The sequence below is a fragment of the Periplaneta americana genome, chromosome 17, assembly GCF_040183065.1.
Source record: "Periplaneta americana isolate PAMFEO1 chromosome 17, P.americana_PAMFEO1_priV1, whole genome shotgun sequence".
NCBI classification, from domain to species: domain Eukaryota; kingdom Metazoa; phylum Arthropoda; class Insecta; order Blattodea; family Blattidae; genus Periplaneta; species Periplaneta americana.
In genome coordinates this window covers 7,008,070-7,034,316 of record NC_091133.1, presented here as the reverse complement: position 1 = coordinate 7,034,316, position 26,247 = coordinate 7,008,070, and the positions used below count along the sequence as shown (strand labels likewise).

At 37.5% G+C, this 26,247-nt stretch overlaps 1 protein-coding gene across 2 annotated transcripts in view; it reads left to right on the top strand.

The window, feature by feature from the left end:
• The window catches only part of LOC138693165 (zinc finger protein 665-like), a 72,904-nt gene that overhangs the window by 16,621 nt on the left and 30,036 nt on the right, over window positions 1–26,247 (top strand). Inside the window, exons 3-5 of one of the 2 annotated variants that reach the window (XM_069816870.1) lie at window positions 3,541–3,681; window positions 5,002–5,084; window positions 12,944–16,791. In XM_069816870.1, coding sequence (XP_069672971.1) covers window positions 3,541–3,681; window positions 5,002–5,084; window positions 12,944–14,579 — 1,860 coding nt within the window. In that variant the 3' untranslated portion in view covers window positions 14,580–16,791. Of the gene's footprint in view, window positions 1–3,540; window positions 3,682–5,001; window positions 5,085–12,943; window positions 16,792–26,247 lie in introns of those variants that run through there. The other variant, XM_069816869.1, reaches the window with a different exon arrangement.

Below are 26,247 nucleotides of genomic sequence, written 5' to 3'. Positions count from 1 at the left end.
TTCTTACTATTTGTTTCTACCTCATTCAGTTTTTCCTTCAAATAATCTCTCTTTTTATTCCTAAGTGTACGACTTGCTTCCAGTCTTTCATTGAAATAATTATCTCTATTCTCCACGATTGGATCCTGTAAGAATTTCAATTTTGCCTGTTTCCTTCTTTCTACTACCATGCAACAATCTTCATCAAACCACAGTTCCTTTTTCTTAGTTTCATAATAACCTATGCTCTGCTCAGCTGCAATTTTGATACTATCTCTTATATTTTCCCACACGCTATTAACATCTAATTCTTTCTCAACTTCGTCGGAACTGTCTAAAGTGGCAAACCTATTCGAAATTTCGACCTGATAATTTTGCTTAGGTTTCTCGTCCTTTAATTTCAAAATATTGAATTTAGTAATATTAACTTGTTGCTCTACTCGCTTGGCTACTGATAGTCTTTCTCTTAATTCTCCAATTACCAAATAATGGCCAGAATTACAGACTGCCCCCCTGAAAGTTCGAATGTCTGCTATACTAATGTGCCTTCTTTTATCTATCAAGATGTGATCTATCTGGTTATGTGTCATTCCAGCTGGAGAAGTCCACGTATATTTATGTATATCCTTATGGGGAAATGTTGTACTCTTGACAATTAAATTTTTTGATGTGGCAAAGTTGTCTAACGTAACTCCATTGTCACTACTACTTACGTGGAGGCTCTTTTTTCTAATTCTTGGTTTAAAAATATCCTCCCGTCCTACTTTAGTGTTGAAATCCCCCAATAAAACTTTCATTTGATGTCTAGGTAATTGATCAAAAGTGTGTTCCAATTCCTTATAGAGGCTATCCTTTATATGGTCGTCTTTCTCTTCTGTAGGGGCGTGAGCATTTATAACTACGATATCGCACCATCTACCCTTGAGTACTAAATACGATAACCTGTCACTCATAAGTTCGACCTTTTTACTGCTGATTTTATTCTTTTATGTACAAAGAATCCTGGTCCTAATTGGTGATTATCGTTTCCTTCCCCATAATGCAATAAGTAATCGCCTATTTGTGAAATGCCATTCCCATCTAACCTAACCTCTTGTACTCCCACAAAGTCTATTCTATATCTAGCTAATTCTTTTGCTACTAATGTTACCCCTCCTGTCCTATAAAGACTAGTTACGTTCCATGTACCAAATCTTATAACCTTTTCCCTTCGCTGTGGTCGTGCCGGAGAATCAGTCCCGATCTGAGGCTTACTGTTAGGTTTCGTAACAAGCTGTTTTTTTACGGTGATGAGTTGTTAGCCCTTCGCCCAACCCCCAAGCTGGAGGACCGCCCCTTATCGGCTGTCCACGACTGCTTATTCAATATATTCGCAGCTACCCTCCATATCTGGAGGCCGTCTCCTCTATCCGCAACCTGAGGACGCGCCATGCCGTGGTGTAAATTTGTAAATATTAAAAAATTATTTAAAATGCTGTAGGGTAAGAAAATAGAGGTTAGTACACCTGACTGCGAAGCATGTGGACCCGGGTTGAAATTCTTATTTGGACAAGTAACCTGGTTGAGGTTTTCCCTCAAACCAATAAAAGAAAATGCTAGGCATTGGAGCCTCGATTCATATTTTGCTGGCATTATCATTTGCATCTCATTCAGACGCTGTGTAGCCATAACATGATAAACTGTCGTAAAAATAACCATGGGAAAATAGTGAAGCAGGAAGCATGTAGATATGAAATAAGGACCTAGTTCAAGAGTGAGCAAGCATTAATCATATTATTTTTTCATGAGTGACAACAGTGATACATGTGAGAATACTATATAAAAGGTAGAGCGTATTATGTTATAAAATGGATGTATAGACAAATTATTGTTAGAACTGTTACCACTATGACAGGTAGGCCTATTGTTTAATAACATTGCACTCTATAGATTTTTTTATTGGGTTATTTTACGACGCTGTATCAACATCTAGGTTATTTAGGGTCTGAATGATATGAAGGTGATAATGCCGGTGAAATGAGTCCGGGGTCCAGCACCGAAAGTTACCCAGCATTTGCTCGTATTAGGTTGAGGGAAAACACCGGAAAAACTCGACCAGGTAACTTGCCCCCACCGGGATTCGAATCCGGGCCACCTGGTTTCGCAGCCAGACGCGCTGACCGTTACTCCACAGGTGTGGACCACTCTATAGATATTTATCTGTAACTATCTTCGAGTTTGTTAAAGAATCCCCTATATTATAGAGGATTTATTTAATTGATACTACTTTTGTATTGTAATTATTTGTATTACTGGAGATATTATATGACATTCTTAACCAAAATGACTTCGAGATTGTGTATTTTGAGGGGGAAGGAATTTGCAGTATTAAATTTGAGATAAAACATAATAATTGTCACGAGCTTTTTGTAAGCCAAAATAATTGTACACTGTATGTTCGGCGTCCATGGGTTGGGCATTTCCAGTGTTTCGTTCTATTGATGCGTTGTATAATCCTACTTTGATGTTGTCCTGAACAATAAAATATATTCAAAAAGACATTTACACACTTCTTCTAGAATATTTTTTATTGGGTTATTTTACGACGCTGTATCAACATCTAGGTTATTTAGCGTCTGAATGAAATGAAGGTGATAATGCCAGTGAAATGAGTCCGGGGTCCAGCACCGAAAGTTACCCAGCATTTGCTCGTATTGGGTTGAGGGAAAACCCCGGAAAAAAACCTCAACCAGATAACTGGCCCCGACCAGGATTCGAACCTGGGCCACCTGGTTTCGCGGCCAGTCGCGCTGATCTTCTAGAATATAAATCAATTTTTTTCATTACACATATTACACAATATAAATTAATTTCAGAAATAATACCTGCCCTATTATTTATTACTATTATTATTATTATTTATTTATTTATTTAACCTGGTAGAGATAAGGCCATCAGGCCTTCTCTTCCCCTCTACCAGGGGATTATAACTACAATATTAAGAATACAATTACATTCATAATTAAAATTAATATTAAATTTACAAATACAATAAAAATCAAAGTACTAAAAGATTAACTGATTATTAAAAGCTAGACAGTTTATTGTAAAAGTTAAGAAGAGAGAAGCATTTCTTTTATTGATTAAGTAAAAATTAAACCTACTCTGTGCAGTAAGAAAATGCTTAATAAGCTTGTTTTTGAACGCTACTAAATTCCGACAGTCTCTGATGTCACTGGGTAGGGTATTCCACAAGCGCGAGAGCGAGATTGTGTATGATGATGAATACGATGATGTCTTATGTGTTGGTATGGCTAGTATGCGGCTATTTTGCGTGCGTGGGAAGAGATTATGATATGATGACAGGTAACTGAAACGGGAGGCAAGGTAGGTAGGTGTAGAAGTTTATTAGTCATTGTCATTGTCCTTTGAGGCCTTTTCCTATTCTGTCTTAAATGTTCTTCTATAATTTGTCGTCTGTTTTGAAAGTTAATCAAAGACTGCCATGCAGAAGCTGAGTGGCGGAGTTATACATCAAGTCATCTTTACAATAGCTAATAAAATTATATTTTTGTTCTGTAGGAAGGGAATTTATCGCATCTGGAAGTGACGGGCATGAAGACAGAATGCGTGGACCACAGTTACGTTATCAAATCAGAGATAAAGGTTGAAGACACCACACCAGTGCCTGTCAGCCTTCCTATGGTGGAGTCTGATGTTGATGTAAGTGATTCCCTGTCAATATACAGTTACACCAGTAATGCATTTTTAATTATGTCAGACATATTAACATTCTCGAACCATATTAACTGTTTTCTCTTTTTCCATTATGTTCACAATTTAGATAGTTTTCGATTTTAGATTTGAAATAAAATACATATTTTCGGTAGGCAATAGTGAATTACCTCGAATGCACTTAGGAAATTGTGCCTACAGACAGATTTCCTTTTACGTTTACGTCATTTTTTATTTTGTTGGTAATGATCTAGCAATTACTATACTAGACATTGAACTATGTGTGAAGGTTTGTACGAAATCCACAAAAGATTTGGAAGTTCTCTAACTTTGTTAACAAGTAAGTTTATAATATAAATAATAATAATAATAATAATAATAATGATGATGATGATGATAATAAATAATAATAATATTACTATTATTATTTTATTTATAAAAGAGATGAGTGTATTCTGTTATATGAAAATCTGTCAAAATATACCGCACTGTTGAGCACGTTACCTGCTGTCCCCTCGCTACTTGTTATATATACAATTTTTTTTTTTATATAATGTTCTAGACTATGTTATAAAATTGGCATTTACACCATTTCATACAGACTTCGTTCTGCCATAACTTTCTGTGTCTGCCACGAAACCGATCTCTTCAGTTGTTTTACAGACTTCCACAATGACGACAAATTTCAGGTTCCATACCTTAATCCATTTCGGTTTATGAATCTTCTTAATCCGCAGGAACAATCTTTATTACAAATTATTTTATAGGAACACAGAATAAGGGCAATTTGCAGGCGTGTTGGCAAAACCTCTTGTTTTCTCCTATCTTGTGTCAAAAGAAGACATCGTGTTTAAGAATCTGCATTTTCAGGTAATAAAACTTTCATGCATTTTCAGGTAATAAAACTTTGATGTATTTCCAGGTAATACAACTTTCAAGAGTGAATTATATTAATCTTTCAACATATAAACCTTTTACGGTTTATTTACTTCATATATTCCCGCAAATTCTGGTTAGGCCTACGTATTTTGCAGGGAATTTATACATGACATGCACATATTTTCAATTAGAAACGCGATTCCATTGGGTTACAATACAAGCGAATTACCTGAATTTAAGGAAGGGTGTATGAAGGACGCAAATTAATGGATATCGGGGAACCACATGGAGTTTGTATAAAAATCACCACAACCTTATCGAAAAGTTAGTTTGAATTCACCAGGTTTGAATAGTGAGGTGTCTGACATAGGAAACTGGTGACTCATATGATCAGTTAAAAGTCTCTTCATTATTTACTCTCTTTTCCAGGAAGATTTGTTCGATGTGGACAGAGTTCAGTGGGAACAGAAAGTGGAAGTATCTCCAGAGGAGCATGAAGTGTTGTCTGAGAGGTGAGTGTACTGCTTCTTCTATTATTTGAGCACTTGATTTAATGACGATGTAGGAAATAAATTTTATAATGTATGATACTGATTTTATGTACTATATTTGTGTGGTTATACTTATTAACGCCTCAATATATCTTAATAATAATAATAATAATAATAATAATAATAATAATAATAATAATACCTAAATATGTATAACTAAATTACTGAACTCGATCATGATTATAATTTATAACTTCAATTTGACTGCGTCCGTAAGAAATTGTTTAGCTTTTTGTTGAAAGTAGTTATTGTCTGGCAACCCCTAATCTTCTGAGGTAGAGAATTCCATTCATGGGGAACTGAGCCAGTAAAAGAGGATGAATAGTGGAATGTTCTATGTGGAGGAATTGCTAGGATTTGGCTCTCCTCTGACCTGGTGTTTAGATTGTGATTGAAGAATAAGTAGCTAAACTGGTAACGAAGATAATTTAAAGTAGAAGTGTGGAGAACTTGAAATAAAAGAGACAGTGAATGAAGTGTTCTACAGTTATAGAGTCGCAACCAGGATAAATATTTGAACGAGGATGTAATATGGTCGAATCTGCGAGCATTGCTGATGAATCTGACACACATATTATGCACAAGCTGCAGCTTGTTCAAATGTTCAATTTCAAATCTGTAAGTATTATGTCACAATAGTCAAACAGTGGTAGTACGAGGGTTTGCACTAAAGTCTGTTTTAATTTTGGCGAGAGAAAGTTTCTGAACGGGTTAAAAGAATGCATGGTGTAGCATACTCTCTTGGATATTTCCTTTATTTGGCATTGCCAATTTAAATTTTCGTCTTAAGTAAATTCCGAGGTTTCTAAGGACAGAATGGTAGGGAATAGTGGCAATATTTACTGTAACGATTGAGATATGTCTGTTGTTCATTGTGTTCAGTAGTCGCTTATGTCCAATTTATTACAGCTTGTGACTTACTAGCATTTAACCTAAGTCCGAACTTATTCGTCGATGACGAAACTTGATTCAAGTCATGATTAAGTTTGCCAATAGTTGCATCAATTTCGTCTGGTCGGGAATATATATATATATATATATCCCTCACTCTCTCCCCTCACTCTTTCCCCCTACCTCTCTCCCCCTCCCTCTCCCCCTCCCTCCCTCAGTCCCTCACTCCCTCAGTCCCTCCCTCTCCCTCCCTCCCTACCTCTCTCCCTTCCCCTTTCTCCCTCCCTCCCTCTCTCTCCCTCCCCCTCCCTCCCTCCCTCTTTCTCCCTCCCTCCCTCCCTCCATCGCCCTCTCCCTCTTCCTCTCCCTCTCTACCCCTCTCCCCTCCCGCTCTCCCCTCCCCCTCCCCTCCCTCCTTCCCCCACCCCCTCCCCCCTCTCTCTCTGTCTCTCTCTCTCCCTCTCTCCCTCCCTCTCTCTCTCTCTGTGTATGTGTGTGTGTGTGATACTTGCAGTAGTGTAAATTTGGAGTCCCGTCATAATATAAATGGGAAAAAGCAGTGGTCCAAGCACGGCACCTTCAGGTACTCCTACTTTCGTGCATCGCCAAGGCGGAAACCAATTTTGCACTTAAACACATTGATGACGATCACGAAGATAAGAATTCATCCAATTAATGCAGTTGTCAGATAAGTATAATGTTCTTAGTCTTGCAAGTAGTAGGCAAGATCAACTGAGTCGAATGCTTTACTGAAGTCAAGTAGAGCTAATATAGTCACCTTGCCTCTGTCCATTGCCTCTCGCATGTCTTCAGTCATTTTGAGTAGAGCAGTTGTTCTGAAACCAGATTGGTGTTCGTTGATAAGTTTGTACTCGTTGAAGTGGTGTGTCAGCTGTCAGTGTACGATGTGTTGCAGTGCTTTGGAGAGAGCGGGGAGAATTTTATAGGTCTGTAGTCGTTTGGTGAGGTCGGAGTTTTCGTCTTGGGTATAGGTGTTACTAGTGCCATTTTCCAAATTTTAGTAAAGGTATTAGTTATGAGAGATGCATTAAATATATGGGTCACTGTCGGCACGATCACGTCAATTATTTCATTTAACAGTGATTTAGTGATATTCTGACGTCAATTTCAGTAATGTATATAAAGTAAAATAACGTGTCTATTGTGGTCGGAGCATTAGATAGAATGTCTTCCTTTGTTTGGTACTTTTGTAAAGGTTTGGGAGGTGGGGTGGTGAAATGCTCATTCAGATCAGTAAGTGATATGTCAATGGTCTGTACCTGCTGCTTCTGTTGTCTTAAACCCATGGAGTTAATATTTTTCCATAGGTCTTTTGTACTAACAGAAGGTTGGATGATTGAGTGAGCGTGACGAAGTCTTGCGTTTCTGATTGACTGGTTTGTCTGGTTGCGTAGGCGTCTATAGTTATCGTAATCAGAACTACATTTTGTTCTTCGGTACTTTCGGTATGCAGCATCTCTTGGATGTGGATTACTGAGTTTGTGTATTGGACTATTCGCTGATACCATCATATCACACAAATCATTATAAAACTCAAAGTTTGTAAACTGTGCACATGAGAGAAATAACGACAAACGTTCACAATCCTTTTTTCGTTTCACAATGCTTTTGCAAATCTTAATGAACGTTTACGTTTAGTTCTGTGTTGCACACTTTACAGCGTATGTTGTAGCCCTCCACACTAAAATACTCACTTCCAAACGCAGTTGCAATTGCATTCAGTTTAGAGCTCTTGTCTGACTACATTGTATTATGTTTACACTACTGCACACAGAGTCACGATCACAACCACCTTGCCATTAAGTGACAACGGCACCAGTAGGCCTAGTATTTAGAAACTATGGGTAAGCCACTACAATGAAAAACAAGCAGGCAGCGGCAGAGAGCAGCATAGGTTCGAGTCCTAAACAAATCAAACGTACGTACGTTCGTTCTCCGGTGCAACACACACAGGTTGCACTTTCGTGTCACAGTGCAGTACCTTCGAACCCTGTCCACACCTGTGGAGTAACGGTCAGCGCGTCTGGCTGCGAAACCAGGTGGCCTGGGTTCGAATCCCGGTCGGGGCAAGTTACCTGGTTGAGGTTTTTTCCGGGGTTTTCCCTCAACCCAATACGAGCAAATGCTGGGTAATTATCGGTGCTGGACCCCGGACTCATTTCACCGGCATTATCACCTTCATATCATTCAGACGCTAAATAACCTAGATGTTGATACAGCGTCGTAAAATAACCCACTTCTACCTTCGAACCCATGGCCTCCGTGACGTCAATATAGGCAAGCAACAACCAACCTAAAATCTGTCCATGCTGGGACAAAGTGTCGTCCCTGATTATTACTCTTTGGGCTACAGTTGTAGCCCACTCGAGTATAACCATAACCTTATTTTCGAAACAATTCTCATGAATAAAAATAAATAAAGAAATAAAATAAAAGATATAAAAACTGAGAAATATAACAAAAATAAAATAAGGAAATGAACAATTGAAAAATTTAATTACAAATTATAACGGATTAAACTAAAGGCTAAAATTGTATTGGCCTACAATAGTACCCCACGCGAGAAATAGCGGGATTATTATGAGCACGAGCACTGAAATGTTAACTATACAAAAATGAAAATTATAATAATGTCTAATAATAATATCTATTTATTTATTCTGGCGAAGTTAAAGCCATCAGGCCTTCTCTTCCACTTAGCCAGAAACAAAAGAAGCTGATACAATTATCAGGCTAATATTTAAAGAACACTAATAAAAATTTATATAGTTATACAAGCACAAGTCGAGTAAAATAATGCGAACATACTAAATAATAATTACAAAATAATATAAGGCTAGAAGTTACACTCAATGAATATGCAAGCGGTAAGTGAACCAATATTACAAATTACAAGAATAACAAATTCAAATGTAAATTATAACTATACAACACTGAAGAAAATTACACATATGCACACAAAGGAGAATTAAACCTGAATACTGGTCACGTGTTTAAACAATTCACTTTTAAATTGCAATATCGTTCGGCAGTTCCTGAGAGAGCTGGGTAGGGAGTTCCAGAAACGAATTGCTGATACTGCCAAAGAGGAAGAATAGTGAGCTGTTTTATGGCAAGGGATAGATAATAAAGAGTAATTTTTAGAACGAGTACCCATGCTGTGATAAGAGGATAAGAAATCAAAACCCACCGAGAGATATTTAGGCGAAGAAGTATTGATGATGCGTAGACATCGGATTTTTAGGCACTAAAAATTGCAGTTTTAGGCGCCTAAAATAAGCTCAAAATTTGTAAAATTAGGCTCTATTTTAATTAAAATAGGCATTTTAGGCACATCAAGGTATCATACTTATTTCTTTCACTGAAATTTTTAGTTATACACTAAAATACGCACAAAAAAGTATGTTTAAACATTAAAAAAAATACTATATTATATTTATAAACAGAGCTGCACAAATTTAATATATTGAAACTAATGAAATAATGATTATTGATATCAAGATTACTCATTTTAAGTTATTGAAATTCAGTTCCATTCTCAGACTTTATTATAATTATCTGCACAGTACACCACCAGAATTTTTTTCTAAATTCTCCACAGTTAACCTTTGCCTTTTGTCACTGAGAATCATTTTGAAAGCAGGCGCAAAAATACAAAGTTCCACTTATTGTTGCATTTCCTGGTAGTGTTAACACTAGGAGGGCCATTCTTTTAAATATTTTGTAACGGTTTACCCTACTAATTCGCAGTTTTACGACTTTTCATAAATATTTCAAAAACACTCTTTCTCCAAAAATTGTGATTTTATGACACTCTGAAGGGCAGTACAGCTAATCGGTTTCAGACCGAAAACAGTCATTTTTATAGTATAGTATATCTCTGAATCGGTAGCAGCACATGTTGTGATTGTTGCCTGCTTCAAAACTAAGGTTGGTTCTTTGTCGGGATTTATGCCTCCAAACATGTTAAATTCGGCGAAATCTATTGCGAGTGTCGTGAGATTCAAAACATTTTGTTTCCTTTATCTATGGTTTCATGGCCGGTGTGAAGCAAACTTTCCACTTTTTAAATGCCTTAAATTTCGCAGTGAATGTATGTATAAGTTATAAAAAGTAAGAGTAAAATGCGAAACTTTACAGTGAGTTAGGCATTTTTAGGCGAATATTAACAAATTAGGCTCTAATAACCGTTTTAGGGCACTATAAAACTCTTTGAATACCTTTCAATTTCCATGAAACACAAATATTAATAATTATTTTTACTTTTCTCCTAAAGAAACAAAATAGGCATTTGCCTTAGAATCCGATGTCTGATGATGCGATATAGGAAAATTAGAGAATGGATATATCTTCGGTCCTGTAATCTTACCCATTGAAGCGTTTCAAGGGAAGGTGTAATGTGGTCATATTTGCGGATGTTGCAAATGAAACGTATGCAGGCATTATGAACGCTGTGCAATCTTGGCGCTAAGTTAGAATTTAAATCTGTTAGTAGAATGTCGCAGTAGTCAAAATTGGTACTTATTTTTTCGCTAGCTGTACCCGTGCGCTCCGCTGCACTTATTAGAAATAAATATAAAGTAATTACATAATTAAATAGAACATTGGTTCCAGGGAACATTCGTGTTTGATAGAAGAATAAATCGTTTAATATGCTACTTAATTTAAATTGTATTTAAATAATTAAAATGCTATCATTTTGGTCCAGAGACCACTCATTTGGTGCAAATATAATTCGTTTAATATTTTTCTAAATTATTCTTGAATGCATCCTTTAATAAACCACTCCAAATTAATAGAGTAGATTGCGTACGAAGATCATTTTTATATTAACCTTACTGTGCATCTTTTTTTTTTTTCTTTTGTTAAGTTTATTTTATTCATGGCTTAACATCTGTGGTCATGTTGCGTGTTTAGAATGTGTGGATATATCAGTAGGCCGTTTTTACTTTTGTTGAGTTCCTGTTTCTATTGGTATTGGTAAATGAGGCGGTGATGAATAATGGCATGTATCTTTCCAATCCGGCATTTGCTTTTATGACTAAGGGAAATCATGAAAAACCTCAGTCAGATTGGTCGGCCACGGGGTTTGAACCCGGATTTTAAAACTCTTGTATATCCTTAAATATCAGTCCTATCAAAATTTTGTCTGGAATGAAATCATTTTTAAAGAAACTTTTGTTATGTAACATTTTTCACAAAAATCAATAATAAGCGAGATATTTCGGTTTATTTAATTTAGGCCCCCTTATAACCTCCCTTTTAAATAAAGTATTTTGAATGCCATATAGCCTAAAATCTAAGTTGCAACGAACTTAAATTATGTTCCAATTTTCATCGAAATCCGTTCAGCCATTATCGCGTGAAAAAGTAACAAACATCCAGACAGACATACAAACAAAAGTTTCAAAAAAGCGATTTTCGGTTTCAGGGTGGTTAATTATATATGTTAAGACCAATTATTTTTGAAAAATCGAAAATTACCAGAAAAATTTCGGCTACAGATTTATTAGTAGTATACATTTGTCCACTGGCGCAAATGCTGCATACAAGATTTGCATATAATTGAGGAGCCACGCTTTGCCTTGATCTCCAAGCTCCATACCAAAATAACGTAGATTGCTATATTCACAAACTCGGAAATAGGTTTCCTACTTCTTTTAAGTTTGTATCCCTTAAAATTATAGCAAAGTACGTCGTGATAATTCAACGACAATCATTGTGAACTAGCCATTCTTTTGCGATGCTCGATTTGCAAACATGAAACGTTATGAGTGAGAATATAATTGTACACACCTCCTCTACGATCGTATTATGATGTAATAAAATGAAGAACTTACATTTCAGAATCCAATATTTGGGATGTAAAATTATAGTTGGAAGCACGTAAACACTCTTACAAAGGTTACATACTTGTATGCATACAAAATCACAAACTAGGAAATAAAAGAAAAAATTCCAATGCACAACATTCTGTAAAGATGATATCAAAAAATGTTCTAATCTACAAAACCATGATAACCAACCAGAGGTAGTTACGGAAAGGGAAACAAATAAGAATTAAAAAATATTGTATTGTGTATAATTATTATATGATATGAACAATATCTAAGAAATACTGGGTGTTCATTTCAAAGTGTGTCATGACGTCACTGGTGTTGGGTCACCGATTTGAAGCGAGTTTCAGCTTAAATGTTAGAGAAGTTGCCTATTATTTAAGGCGTTCTTCAATCTGAACTTGAGAACGTGTACGGTATAACTTGAACGTCGTAGCAACAGATGGCGGTCTGTACGGTCTGTGTGCTACCATAACCTCTTTCGAACTGTGTTTTGCGCCGGCAAGTCGTACGCAGGGTATTTGTTATCATCGGTTGCGTACGGTAACATTCCACAACACAAATCAAATGCTCCGTGTCCATGTTGACCGTCGAAGTTAATGTAAACAAATACGTAAGTAATCGTCTTAACCCTCTCCCCATATCCCGACAGTACGTATTTCCAAACAGTTCACATTCCTGCCACTACTGGCGTTACCGTACGTATCGGCATGTACTCTTCAGAATGAACGCCGTACTTGCTAGCCAACTTCTCTGCCTCTTAGGTTATACACCTCTGCGGAAGTGTAGGAAGATTGAATTCTCTAGGCTCATCAGCTAGCCACATGAAGGCATACAGCGAGCCAAGACACATTTTGAACTGAACAACCAGTAGTGTGGTACTGTGTATCCCATGTCATTTCCTGAACCGTCGCCTCAAATTACCCGGATAACAGGTCTCGAACCCGAGACACCAACAAAATATTTATTCGCCTGTGTTTATTATCTGTTGAGTCTGATGTTATGGTTAATATATTTTGACTTCACCGCATTGATTACAGTCCAGACCAATAAATATGATATTTATTTCAGTTTTGTGGATAATGTTGAGAAGAATGTGTCACAAGAATGTTCCGGTATCGATCGTGAAGAAAACAAATTAACAAAGTGTGGTAGCAACAGTCTAGACTGTTCAAACATTAGCGAAATAAGTCTTAATTCTATCAAATGTAATATATGCAATGAGGTTTTTGTAACACCGCAGTGTATGAAACTTCATTTTGATACACACGAAATGAAAAAGTCATTCACATGCGATGTCTGCGGAAAGTGTTTCTTCAAACCCAGTGCTTTAAAGGCGCATTCACTGCTACACACAGGTGCGATGCCATTTCATTGCGATGTGTGTGGGAAATCTTTCAGAAGATCGTGGGACTATAAGATACATGCACGCGTACACAAAGGCGAAAGGCCATTCAAATGCGAGTTGTGTGGAAAGTGTTTCTCGTTTTCTTCGTGTTTAAAAAGACATGCTCGTATACACACAGGCGAAAGGCCATTCAAATGCGTGGATTGTGGGAAAAGTTTTTCACAACTCGCACATTTAAGGCAACATCTTCGAATACACACAGGCGAAAAACCATTTAAATGTGAGGTGTGCGGAAAGTGTTTCTCAGCATTACCAGATTTAAACAAGCACGTACGCATACACACAGGCGAAATGCCATTCAAATGCGAGGTGTGTGGAAAGTGTTTTTCAACATCATCAACTTTATGTAGACATTCACGCATACACAGAGGCGAAGTTCCATTTAAATGCGAGGTGTGTGGAAAGTGTTTCTCTGATTCGACGCATTTAAACATACATGCACGTATACATACAGCCGAAAGGCCGTTCAAATGCGAGGTGTGTCGGAAGAGTTTCTCGCAATTGGGAACCTTAAAGCAACACGCTCGCATACACACAGGCGAAATGCCATTCATGTGCGAGGTGTGTGGAAAGTGTTTCTCAGCTACGTCAGCTTTAAGCAGGCATGTACGCATACACACGAACGAACGGCCATTCAAATGTGAGGTATGTGGGAAATGTTTCGCATTATCTGCAGATTTAAACAGACATGCACGCATACACACAGGCGAAACTCCATTCAAATGCGGTGTGTGTGGAAAATGTTTCTCAGCTTCGGCATATTTTAGGAGACATGCGCGCATACACACAAGCGAACGGCCATTCAAGTGCGAGGTTTGTGGGAAAAGCTACTCGGCATCGACAGTTTTAAACAGACATGCACGCATACACACAGGAGAACGGCCATTTAAATGCGAGGTGTGTGGAACGAGTTTCTCTCAATTGGGACACTTAAAGAGACATGCGAACATTCACACACTCGAAAGGCCATTCAAATGCGAGGTGTGTGGAAAGTGTTTCTCAGCATCGACAGCTTTGAGCACTCATGCACGTATACACACAGGCGAAATGCCGTTTAAATGCGAAGTATGTGGAAAGTGCTTCTCACAATTAGGACATTTACAGAGACATGTACGCATTCACACACTAGATAGGCCTTTCAAATGTAAGGTGTGTGGAAAGTGTTTCTCTGGATCGGGAGATTTAAGCAGACATGAACGCATTCACACAGGCGAGAAGCCATTCAATTGCGATATATGTGGAAAGCGTTTCTCTCAATTGGGACATTTGAAGAAACATGTACGCACTCACACAGGTTAAAGTCATTCTGTGGAAACTGTTTTTCACAAACGGGACATCTCTAGGGAGACCAAATGCGTTGTCTGTGGAAAGTGTTTTTGAAATGGCGTCAGTTTAACCTTCACGCCCGGTTACACTCAGCCGAGAGATCATTAAAAAATGGCGTGTATATGGAAAGAGTTATGAGGAATCGGAAAGTCTAATGAAGACATAAGATCCTTAGGGTATATGTACACCTATACAAAAAATGTTGTTTTGCATAATTTTGCTCTGTAAAATTTGTATACAGTTGAGATTGGTACCAGAAAGAGAATGAAGTGAATAAATCCCTTGAAATTATGTCTAAATTCTTTATAAAAATTATTTTGTTTATAATTTTGACATACAACTTGAAACATGATAGCTCATGCAGTTTTTAAGATAGAGCCACATTTTTTTTTTCACTGTTTCATAGCTAAAACTATTCTTTAGTGCCTGATGTAGAGCTATTTTTTATTTTCATTTATATTAATTAAATATTACCATATATGTAACTTATACTAATATTTTATGTTGCATATATCATGTAAGAAATCCATAGATAATTATTAACTACATTAATGTTATTTTACTCGTTGTCAGGCACTGGGGGACATTTCAAGCTTCAAAATGACACCAATATCTTCTTGGTATCACCATATTTGACTGAGATATCAGATTTAAAATAATTCAATATTCTAAAATTACTGTTTACAGGAAGTGAACTTTCAGAGCCTAGAAGACTGCATCATCATATGTCATCCCTTAAGCAGCTTCATGTCGGTCCAGTTTCAGCTTCTTTCTGTCTCTCAAATACCTCCTCCTTGTTTTAACTTCAGGTGTTGAATGTTTTTTTTTGGCATTTTTGTCCTTATTTTCCATTGATGCAACAAATCCTGTGATGGTGCTTGTTCCAGGATTTATGCTCATCCTCCTCAGAATTTTAATTTCTCCTTTTGGACTCTTATTAAAATGACGTACAACATCACTGACACGCAAATTTACAGTTTTATGACTATCAGTAAAAGATTATAAATTACTTCATTATGTAAAAACGTGTTTTCAATCTAATGATCATGCCTTGATATCTATGTATCTATTTTGGGATTTGAAAGAATTTTATTTTACAAGCAATGTTGGACGAGGGGATTGACTGCTAAGAGGATCACTCCAAAAGTAATCCACAACATTTATTTAAAAATTACATTTTTAGCCTACAGCTTTGCTATTTTCATAGAATGTAGATACATCCTTCAGGAACAATACGTCACTTTTCCACATAATCCCTGCACCTTTCAACTGCCTTAGGCCACCTTGGAATGAGGGTCTGTATACCTGCACGATAAAAGTCTGAACCAGCATGTCTGAGCTACTCTCTGGCGCCACTCACGGGAACGACTTAAATTAAATTTGAATAGAAGGGGGAAGGATGTATCTATGACCTCCATAAATTACAAAGGTTTAGAATAAAAAATAAATTTTAAGAAATGTTGTGCATTACTTTTGGAGTGATCTTCGAAGAAGTGACAGTGGCTGATGACACAGAATTTTGGAAAATGAGACTTATCTGAAAAACCATAAGGCATAAATCGAAAATTCTTATATCAAATTAAAGGGGAGAAAATTCTCTATTAAAACAGTTATATTTTGAAAATTATAATTTTTCATCATTTTTTGCGTTTTGTGGGTGTACATATACTGTACCTTAACATAGGCTAAATGCTTTTAAATGTGACTGCTGCGGAATTTGTTTCACGTATAAGAATAAGCTAAAAAGACATATGGGACATTGCATGTGAAGTCTGATAACAAAAGAAATGCGCATTTTTAAATTTCCATAATAATATATTACAGGAATCAAATTATCAGAGAATTGTATTTCTTCACAACATCAGCTTCCTCTGTGCAATATTATGCATGATATTAAATGTTGAACGGAAATCACTTGTAAATTAAGGTAGCCTGTCCGTTTGCCTCTGGAAAGGTATTTGTCTGTAGAGTAGAATTATAATTGACTGAATTCTTCAGTTATTTATTTTCATACATTTGAAATACATTTACAGAATTATACCTACATTCCCAAGTCAGAAAATTATTTTGACAGTTGTGGTTCCCTCCTTGAAGCAGAAGAGATTCTTGTAATTGTAGTGAATATAAATATTTATCAGGTTGCCCCTTAATTTTACACAACTCTCCATGAGCACCATTGACTAATTCAATCCCATATTTACTTAAACTCAGTTGATCACGTGTCTCTCTGCACCTTTTGAGTGAACTAATAACATTTGACTGTAATTCTCGTCACTATACTGCGTTGTTACTTATTAATGATTGAGTAAACTCAGTGATCGCAGTGTTAAGTTAGTTCGTGGTACTTAAAAATGGCGCGTCATCCACTATGGCTATTTGCGCCTTTATCTAAAATCCTTCACAAAACAGAAACACAATACAATAACCAGAATGCTTAAAAGAACTAAAAATGTTGTCACGGTTAAAAGGAGGTTCACAAATGCAGTTTCAATAAGGTGATCCATAAAAATCATACAATTGAGAGTTCTCAGACCCTGGCTAATATTTAAAAAGAAACAATGAAATAATAAAACAAATGCCACCAGAAATAAATATTCTGGCGCATTTATAAAGTGCTCGGATGTAAAATGTCCGAATGTCTAGTTTGTTAAAACCATATACTAAACAAATGAAACCTCCGGATGTAAAGGGTCCAGAGGGTAAGTAAAATCGGTCATTATGAAACTAAATGACCCTGGAAAGTCCTGTATTCGATAAAAATCGCAGAACGTTATTTGTACAATTAAAATCATTTCCAAGAGCTTCACCTAGAGTCGGCTGAATTCCATATTCCCGACGGACACGGTCATATTTTCTACAACGCAATAAATATGTTCCACCGTAAATGGAACAGAGCACATATCACACTCCGGCTGAGGCTCACCACGTAGGAGATGGCCATGTGTCAGATGATAGTGAGCAATCTTCAACCGGGTGAGTGAAACCTCTTCATGTCGTTATGCTCTTGTGGACGAATTCCAAACAGTAACAGTATTCTTTATTCTTCGTAATTTATTTCCCGCTTGTGCAGACCATTCTCCTTCCCATTGCCACCATATTGTATGTTTCAGGTAATGTTTAATATCTTGCCACCTCTCACGCCAATACACCTCAGACCCATTCATAGCATCGTCCCTTCCTGCAGCATCCGCTGCCTCGTTACCAGGGATGCCAACATGACCTGGAGTCCACATTACTCCAATTTCATAAGAAGGGGTTAGGAGAGTATGGAAAAGTTCCTGGGTTCGCAACACAAGCGTACCATCAGAATTCAAACGCTGCAGGGACTGATTTGCGCTTAAAGAGACGAATCAGATAAGGAATCTGCCCCAGGGTTGTCTAATTAAAAACAATAAAGCTCTATAAAAAGTACAGAGCTTTGCGGTAAAAACACTAGTGTATTGGCTCAATTTATATTTGAATATCTGTCCATTTGCAACAAAGGAACAACCAACACAATCATTTACTCGGGATTCGTCAGTGAAAACTAATGATTAATTTTGAAACTGTGATAAAGGTTCACTAAAACGAAGTTTATAGACAAATGCTGGTGTAAAGTTTTTAAAACTTCAGCTCAGACTTACATCAATCATGCGACGTCGCATAATCCACGATGAGTTGTCGTTCATTCCAGTGTGCGAACTGTTGGCAGGCAGATGTGGAGCTCGGAAAGCAGTTCACGAAACCGCACACCTGCTGTACGAAGTCTGTGTAGATTTTCACTGTATCGGCCGTAAAGAGACAGGTGGTAGAAGGAGTCGTAAGAATTGTGCGCGGGTTGTGAGCGGAGCTTACCCGCATAAGAGCTCAAGAAGACTTTATGTCGCCGATACAGTGATGGTTCTCCCGCTTCACAATACTGGCTCTCTACCCGACTCGTTCGGAAGGCCCCTGTAGTGAGTCGTACCCCATGATGATGGATAGTGTCTAAGAGACGTAACTTGGATTTATTTGCAGAGCCATAAATAAAAGAGCTATAATCCAGCTTTGACCGGATAAGAGCACAATAAAGACGTAAAAGCACCAAGCGGTCTGCACCCCAGCGAACCCCTGACAAGAGGTGTAAAATATTTAACGATTTTTCACAATGCCTTCTCAAATCACGTATATGCTGTCAGTAGATGTTGTCAGCCTCACATTTTAAAGTTAAAACAGAAAGGAATTCTAGGGTAGTGTTTGATAGCGTTGAATGTGATGAAGATTGTTGCTATGATAATGGATATTATGTTGGAATAATAGTCGTGTAATGTAGCTCTAACTTCTACTGTTACTATGTAAGACTGCAAAAGAGATTATTATGTAATTGCAATCTTATTAACTTACTTTCCAGTGTTTGTATCAATAATGATTAGGCCAAGAGTTCAAGACAGTTCAAATGCAGTGGATCGGCCTATTTTTTTTCAACATTTATTTTGGAAAATATTTTTAAAATGCAGTGAGCTCCGGATATAGTGAACCTCTGCGGACTTGCATATTTCATTCCCTATAAACGAAGTTAACTATATCCGAAGTGTCTCTCCCCTAACAGAAATGAATGAAATTGTGAACAAGAAAATAAAATATTTCATTCTTGTGGAATGGATTATACTGTGTAATGTATACTGTTACTCACAGTTGATTTACTTACACTATGCTGTCATCTAGTCTTCTGTCAAAAAATCTGAAAGTTAGAATTTATAAAACAGTTATATTACCGGTTGTTCTCTATGGTTGTGAAACTTGAACTCTCACTTTGAGACAGGAACAGAGATTAAGGGTGTTTGAGAATACGGTTCTTAGGAAAATATTTGGGGCTAAGAGGGATAAAGTTACAGGAGAATGGAGAAAGTTACACAACACAGAGCTGCACTCATTGTATTCTTCACCTGACATAATTAGGAACATAAAATCCAGACGTTTGAGATAGGCAGGACATGTAGCACGTATGGGCGAATCCAGAAATGCATATAGAGTGTTAGTTGGGAGGCCGGAGGGAAAAAGACCTTTGGGGAGGCCGAGACGTAGGTGGGAAGATAATATTAAAATTGATTTGAGGGAGGTGGGATATGATGGTAGAGACTGGATTAATCTTGCTCAGGATAGGGACCAATGGCGGGCTTATGTGAGGGCGGCAATGAACCTCCGGGTTCCTTAAAAGCCAGTAAGTAAGTAAGTAAGTATGCTGTCGATCCACGTCCGCTTGTGAAAGATCACGTTCAATGTCACTTATAATATTCGCTGGGTCACTTAATGGAAACTGGAAGAGAGTTGATGGAGTTGGAAGGCCATCGAAATCTTACCTTCATTTAAGCTCTGGACATAATGTCCGTCCCCTTTTAATAAAAGAAGCAATTTCATTTTACGTTGTTTCGATGCTATATGTACGTCATAATGGAAATATTTGTGAGAACAAAAGGCAACCCTTTGACTATGGAGGATTAGAAATAACAGTAGAGTAGTGTGCCTGAGAACAGAATGTTAACCCTTCGACAGTGGAATGAAGCATGATCGTCACGCGTTGCCTGGATTTACAGTACAGTTCATTGTATATGAATCACTACTCCTACCTTTGTCCTTTGACTAAAGGAGTAAGAAACTTAGAATGTTGTTCTCAACACATTCTTTCAATTTCATATAAGAAGGTCTGACTTCAAATAAGAATTTGTCAGGATATAATAAGGTTCACTATAAACGGAAATATTAATATACTTTTTAATGTATGCGGGTCGGGACCAGCGATTTAGATTCACTGTAGCCGAATATTCTATAACCGAGTTCACTATATCCAGAGTTGACTGTACCGTACAGTGTAAAAGTTCCAAAATGCTTCATATGCAACAGTGTTCATCATTGTGAGTTTCAAAATCCTCTGTGTCAGTATTTTAGGTTCAAATCCCTCCATGTGCATATGTAACTCTGATTTATTGTTTGTTTATATATCGTGAAGGATACTGTGTTACTTGCAAGTTTTTAATAAATCCCCAATGTAGGGGAGGCTGGGGATATTTGATACACAGGAATGTATGATACACGATAAATATTGGCCCGATCGTTGATATTACTGTTCTGTGACTCATATGTCCTAATAATGGCTTCCTATTTTTATTTTTACTCTCTGACCTTCCAAGGCTTCCCTATAAACACAAAATAACGCACAATTTACAATAATGGTTGTACACTTAACGGCAAAAAGTATGGGCCGACTCTTGGTCGATAGAAATGCTATGGTCTATCGCGCGGTTCACTCGTGTAAACGTAACCCACTGCAAGGCATTGCTGTGGAGTCTGTTCATTGAAAGTCGTCCGTCTACAATGTAGTAAACCTTACGAGCAGTGTGTGGCCCAGTGGTAAGAAGTCTGACATCCGTACCAGAGGTTGTGAGTTCGCCTCCCTTTACGGTAAAATTATTATTTTTTATTTTAAGTTTTACTTGATTTATTAGTTTAAATGTGAAATGGCATTTGTTAACAAACTTCGTTATGCCTGCCTTGTAAAAATATTATTGCCCATCACCTGTGGGCTATTAATAGGTGAGACCTGGTCTGTATAAACAAAAATACTTGTTTCACATCCTAAAACACCGGACGCATATAAAACACAAACAAATAATTATATTAACAAAAACAAACAATTTGTTAATATGTTAACAAAAAAAGGCCTGTAATGGGGACTAGTATCTCGTCCACAAACCACCTGCGTCAACAACTGCCCTCATTCTGCGCGGCATGGAGTCCACGAGATTATGGAACAGGTCTAAATTCTTGGCCATCTCCCACGCATCTAGAACTCTGTCCCACAATTCCTCAGGTGTCCGAACGGGTGGTTCTGCCCAATTAGAGCGTAGGATCCTTTTGACTGCAGCCCACAAATTTTGAATCGGATTCATATCTGGTGAATTTGGAGGCCAGTCGACTGGGTCGATATCACGCCTCCTCGTAAACCATCTTTGAATCCGGTTGGCGGTGTGTATCGAATGATTATCCTGCTGGAAGAAAAGTGTTCCTTCTGGATATCGTTTTCGGGCGGAAGTGATCATTACATTTGCCAAAATATGTTCGTAAACTTCTATCGTAAACCGCCCGTGGATGCGTTCCAGAAGTCCTACCCCATCGTATGACATCCACCCCCAACATGCGACCCTCACGCAACCCGACTCGTTAATTCGTCTTACAAAGCGTTCATCGTATCGGTGACATTCATGCAATAAAATTACATTTCTCCAATCGTAGTCCTGTCAGAGAATAGCATACGCAGAATAACCTATGCGAACCAGGGCAATGAATTATTGTTTCTGTTCCATCTTCAAGCGTAATGGTGAAACAGAACGTTGTATTAACAGATAGCAGTATTGCTTGAAAGAGAGAGGGAGGTTTATTATTTATTAGAGTTTGGGCATATTCTAAGAGATATCGCCACATAATTATAGCTTTGCGAAACATATACGATGGCAAATTTGTAATTAAAAAAAAGAAGATTGGGGGAGATTCGAAACTTGAGCTACTACTATCAACTTGTTCAATAGACCAATGCCGTAATGACTTACGCTATTGTGACTGTTAATATCGGTTCGGCATAATACGTGGTTTTTCCTGTTCATATTCGCTCAGGTTGATTTTGTATTTATCAATTTTATTATTATTTCACTCTTCAAGCGCCCTGATGTATCTGGAATCAACTCGCCATTCGATTGTGTTACATATTTTAGACTCTTAAACAAAATACAGCAAATTTAAATGGTTTAATTATGTGTTACCTGGTGAACTGCGGCTTTGACGAGAGGAGCATGCGCAATGTTATGTCTCTGGAAGTTACAAATTGTCAGCGGCTCATCCTTTTTGCCGCTAAATGTACATGAATGGGGACATGAAAAAAATATATAGTATAAAATACAGATTTTCAATCACAAATATATAATTAAACAATTATGTGGTGTGTATACCATATAGGTGACTTTTTAAGAGGCAATTGAGTATTTAATTATGTTTTGGAAAATTTCGTCCTGTATATCTTTGCTTAGTTTATATGTCCCTTTCCACGTCACAAAAAATTTAGGGACTGTTCCTCGGGATTCCAATAACAGAGCTGTCACTGTGATACTCTGACGTTGTATTTGTTTCGGATGTAAGATATTGTTGACTCGTATATTTTATTTCTCTTTATCAATATCCATGTGTTGTACTTTGGACTGTTGAAAGCATATTGTAGGGTCGATGATCTCTGCTACAGATTTTTTCCTATTGATGACGATGATATCAATCCTCCGTACGCTATCTTGATCAGCCAGACAATGAACTTCTTCGTAAACTTCCAAACCTTTGTTTCGGAGAGCAGCAGGAAGAAGGGAACGAATGATGTTATGTCGTTTTATTCTTAAGATTTCTCCCTGAGGACACCTGCCAAGCACATGAGGTAGGGATTCAAAACTCACTACAGTATCTTTAATGGGATGTGCCTGTGGAACGTCCTGGAAGAGCTCGAACTGGCGCTACCATGGCTGTCATTTTTATCATATCTTTCCACTCTGAACTGGAAAGACCTTGCTTTTTAATAATCCAAGGGGGCAGATGGTACTTCTGAAAATAATTCAACGCCTTTTTCTTTATGAAGGTATGAACACCACTCATATTATATCCGTTCTCCTTCAGATGTTGTTTTATTTGATGAACATTCAAATTCTTCATGGACTGGTCTAATTTCAATTCATTAAGACAGCGATTTCCGATGTTTCTAAAATCTCTAATTACATTGGCATGAGTATCACACGAATATTCTAACGATTTGTTGATGTTTAGCTGTTGTAGATAGACCTTCCAGGAAACTCATATACCACCCTTATACTTGTGGCTGGTGTAAAGCATTCTGTTTGATGTCTCGCTAGGAAGCTGCAGAGTTTGTTTTACAGCACTTCGAATAATATTATCGGTCTTATTTAGAAACTGTTTTGGAATTTTACTGACATGGGCTGTTTGAAGAGGATAGGTAAGAGCCGGAAGTTTCGATTGTTTATATAACCTTTTATATACAAAATATATCATACAGTTTTATATTACATTACTCATCTCAATGTGCATGATTAACGAGCAAGCAGGACGTGTTCATTATGTCCACATTGTTGGCGTATCACCTCTTCGAGACGAACCCTGATGTTTCCAACAAAAGTCCTCTGTCAGTCCCTGAAAGAAAGTCGTGATAGTCGCTCGCAGTTGCATTAGATTTCCTGGTTTATTGCGATAGACTGTCTCCTTCAAATATACCCATAAGAAATAGTCACAAGGATTGATATCCGGGCTGTGTGGCGGCCATATTTAACCGCCCTGAAAACATTCTGGATATCGATGGGACATTACACGGGGCCTAAACTGTTCATGCAGGAAATCCAAAACAACGTTGGCTGTATGAGGACAAGCTCCGTCTTTCATAAACCATTGTGTCTCCATTGGTAGCCTTGTTGCATAGAGTTGCGGAAGAAAATAATTATTTTCCAACATATCCATGTAGCTCTCACTGTTAATAGTATCGTTAAAAAAGAAAGGCCCAACGATTCCATGACTGGAAATCGCACACCCACTTTTTCACCATAATTTTCAATATTGTGCACAATATTAGGAGCTCTCGCCCAGAATCTGGCATTGTGCTTGTTCACACAACCGTTCAGATAAACGTACTCCTCATCGAAGAACCACGAGTTATGAATCACGGCATTATCTTCTGCAAGAGTCCAAGCAGAAACTGTACTCGCCGTTCCTTGTCATTCGCCATTAGTTTATGGAAATAACTTCAGATCAACATGAAGTATGCTGTGAAGAGAACGACGTGAGATCCCCAAATCGGCAGAAGATCGTCTGGTGGTTTTAGCAGGACTTCGTGCCAAAGACATTCTCATCGCTTCAATATTCTCCGGAGTAAGAACTGTGGTAGCACACGGTTGTTTCTTCTCTAAAACACTGCTATCAGTTTCAAACTTTGTGGCTAGTCTATACACTGTCTGTCCCACCTCGTACGAAAATAAACACGAAAACGTTTCTGAGTCGCGGCAACACTCTGTTTTCGTGTAAACAACGTCTTCACTTTCTGTACCAGTGTTAACTGGCTCCTGTGCGCCATGTTTCACAAATCTCAGCTGGTGGCACCGCGCATACGCGACATTGATGACTGCTTCCTTCTACTGAACCATGCAGGGACTAAGGCTATTTGTCACAAAATTTGAAAGTTCTAAACCCAAAATTAAACGTTTTATTAGATATTTTCAGTATATGACATTTCATGCGCCACTCTAGTTTATAAAAGAAGATATACATCATTTTGAGACACACTGTGCTTATCAACAAAGCAGAGAACAAAAATTTATTTAGTAGACCTATAATCTTTTATATTTGTAAAGTTCATTATTGCAGAACTTACTTTGAAAGCATGGTTTTTAGTGTACCATTCTCAAAAAAACTCTTGTACCACATCTGACACCAGTATTTATTATACTATATCTGACACCAAAATTTATTGTTGAGCTCTATCATATCTGACACCAGTATTTTGTCGTGCCACTTGCCATGACAAGGGCGGATGGCTTATCTTTGAGATAATCGCGAGTTATAATCTCTATCAAGATAACACAAACGATTCAGACACTGCGTTATACTTCCTAACTCTCTGATATGATTTATAAACTGTACTTGCCTATGGATAGGAGGGATTCCTACTTAGAATGTGACCTCAGGCTTTAGAAATAATCACAAGTGTAGAAATTCACTATTACTAAGTTTATTAACAAGATATCAATTTACTACAGATAGAATATTGAATATTGAGTTTGAACGATTTAGAAAGTATGAAAATTTCTGTTAATTTTAAAGTACCGAAATGAACTAGTTAAATGTAAAGTCTAAAAATTGAACTGATCATTTTACTTACAGTAGATAGTAGGGCGAACCCTGGTGCTGTTCGCAGATGATGCCATTTTCTGAACTTCTTCCTGGACGTCGGGAAGTTACGACCGCTACTCCATGACTGCTGTCTTGACCAATAACTAATGACTGCGATTTGGACGTTTCATGTCCATTTATAAGTTCTCGAACCGCGTCCTTTGTGACGTAACAGAGTGACGCTATTTTACCCGCGAATCTTCTAAAAAGACGGTATTGCATTCACTAAACACCACGCTTCTGATTCTTAATCATTATTTGAAATCGGCATTTCCTGTTGTCACTTGGAAAAATACAGATTTAAGGAACTCTCACGATTGAATCTCTGTTTTTGATTTACCGGTAACCAATAGAAATTGAGACTTCGGTATGATTCGCCAATTAAATATCTCGCGAGAGATGCTGCATAATCTATGTATCTTTCGTTATATGTCAGTTGTTGCTAAGACTGACTTCGTGCTAAAAATGCAAGCGTACGCATTTCCGGTCTTGTTCAAGGACTGGACTCTGCTGAGTTGGCTAAGCTGTAATCTGTCGAAACAGGAAGCGATCTCTGTCATTTGCCAAAGCATGTCTGAATGTTTTAATAAGTACGATTTCATTACTTTCAAATAAAGTGAAAATATATTGCTTATGGTCATAACAATGTTATGATTGCTTATCATAATCCTTGGGCACAACACAACAAATACCAAGTTACATA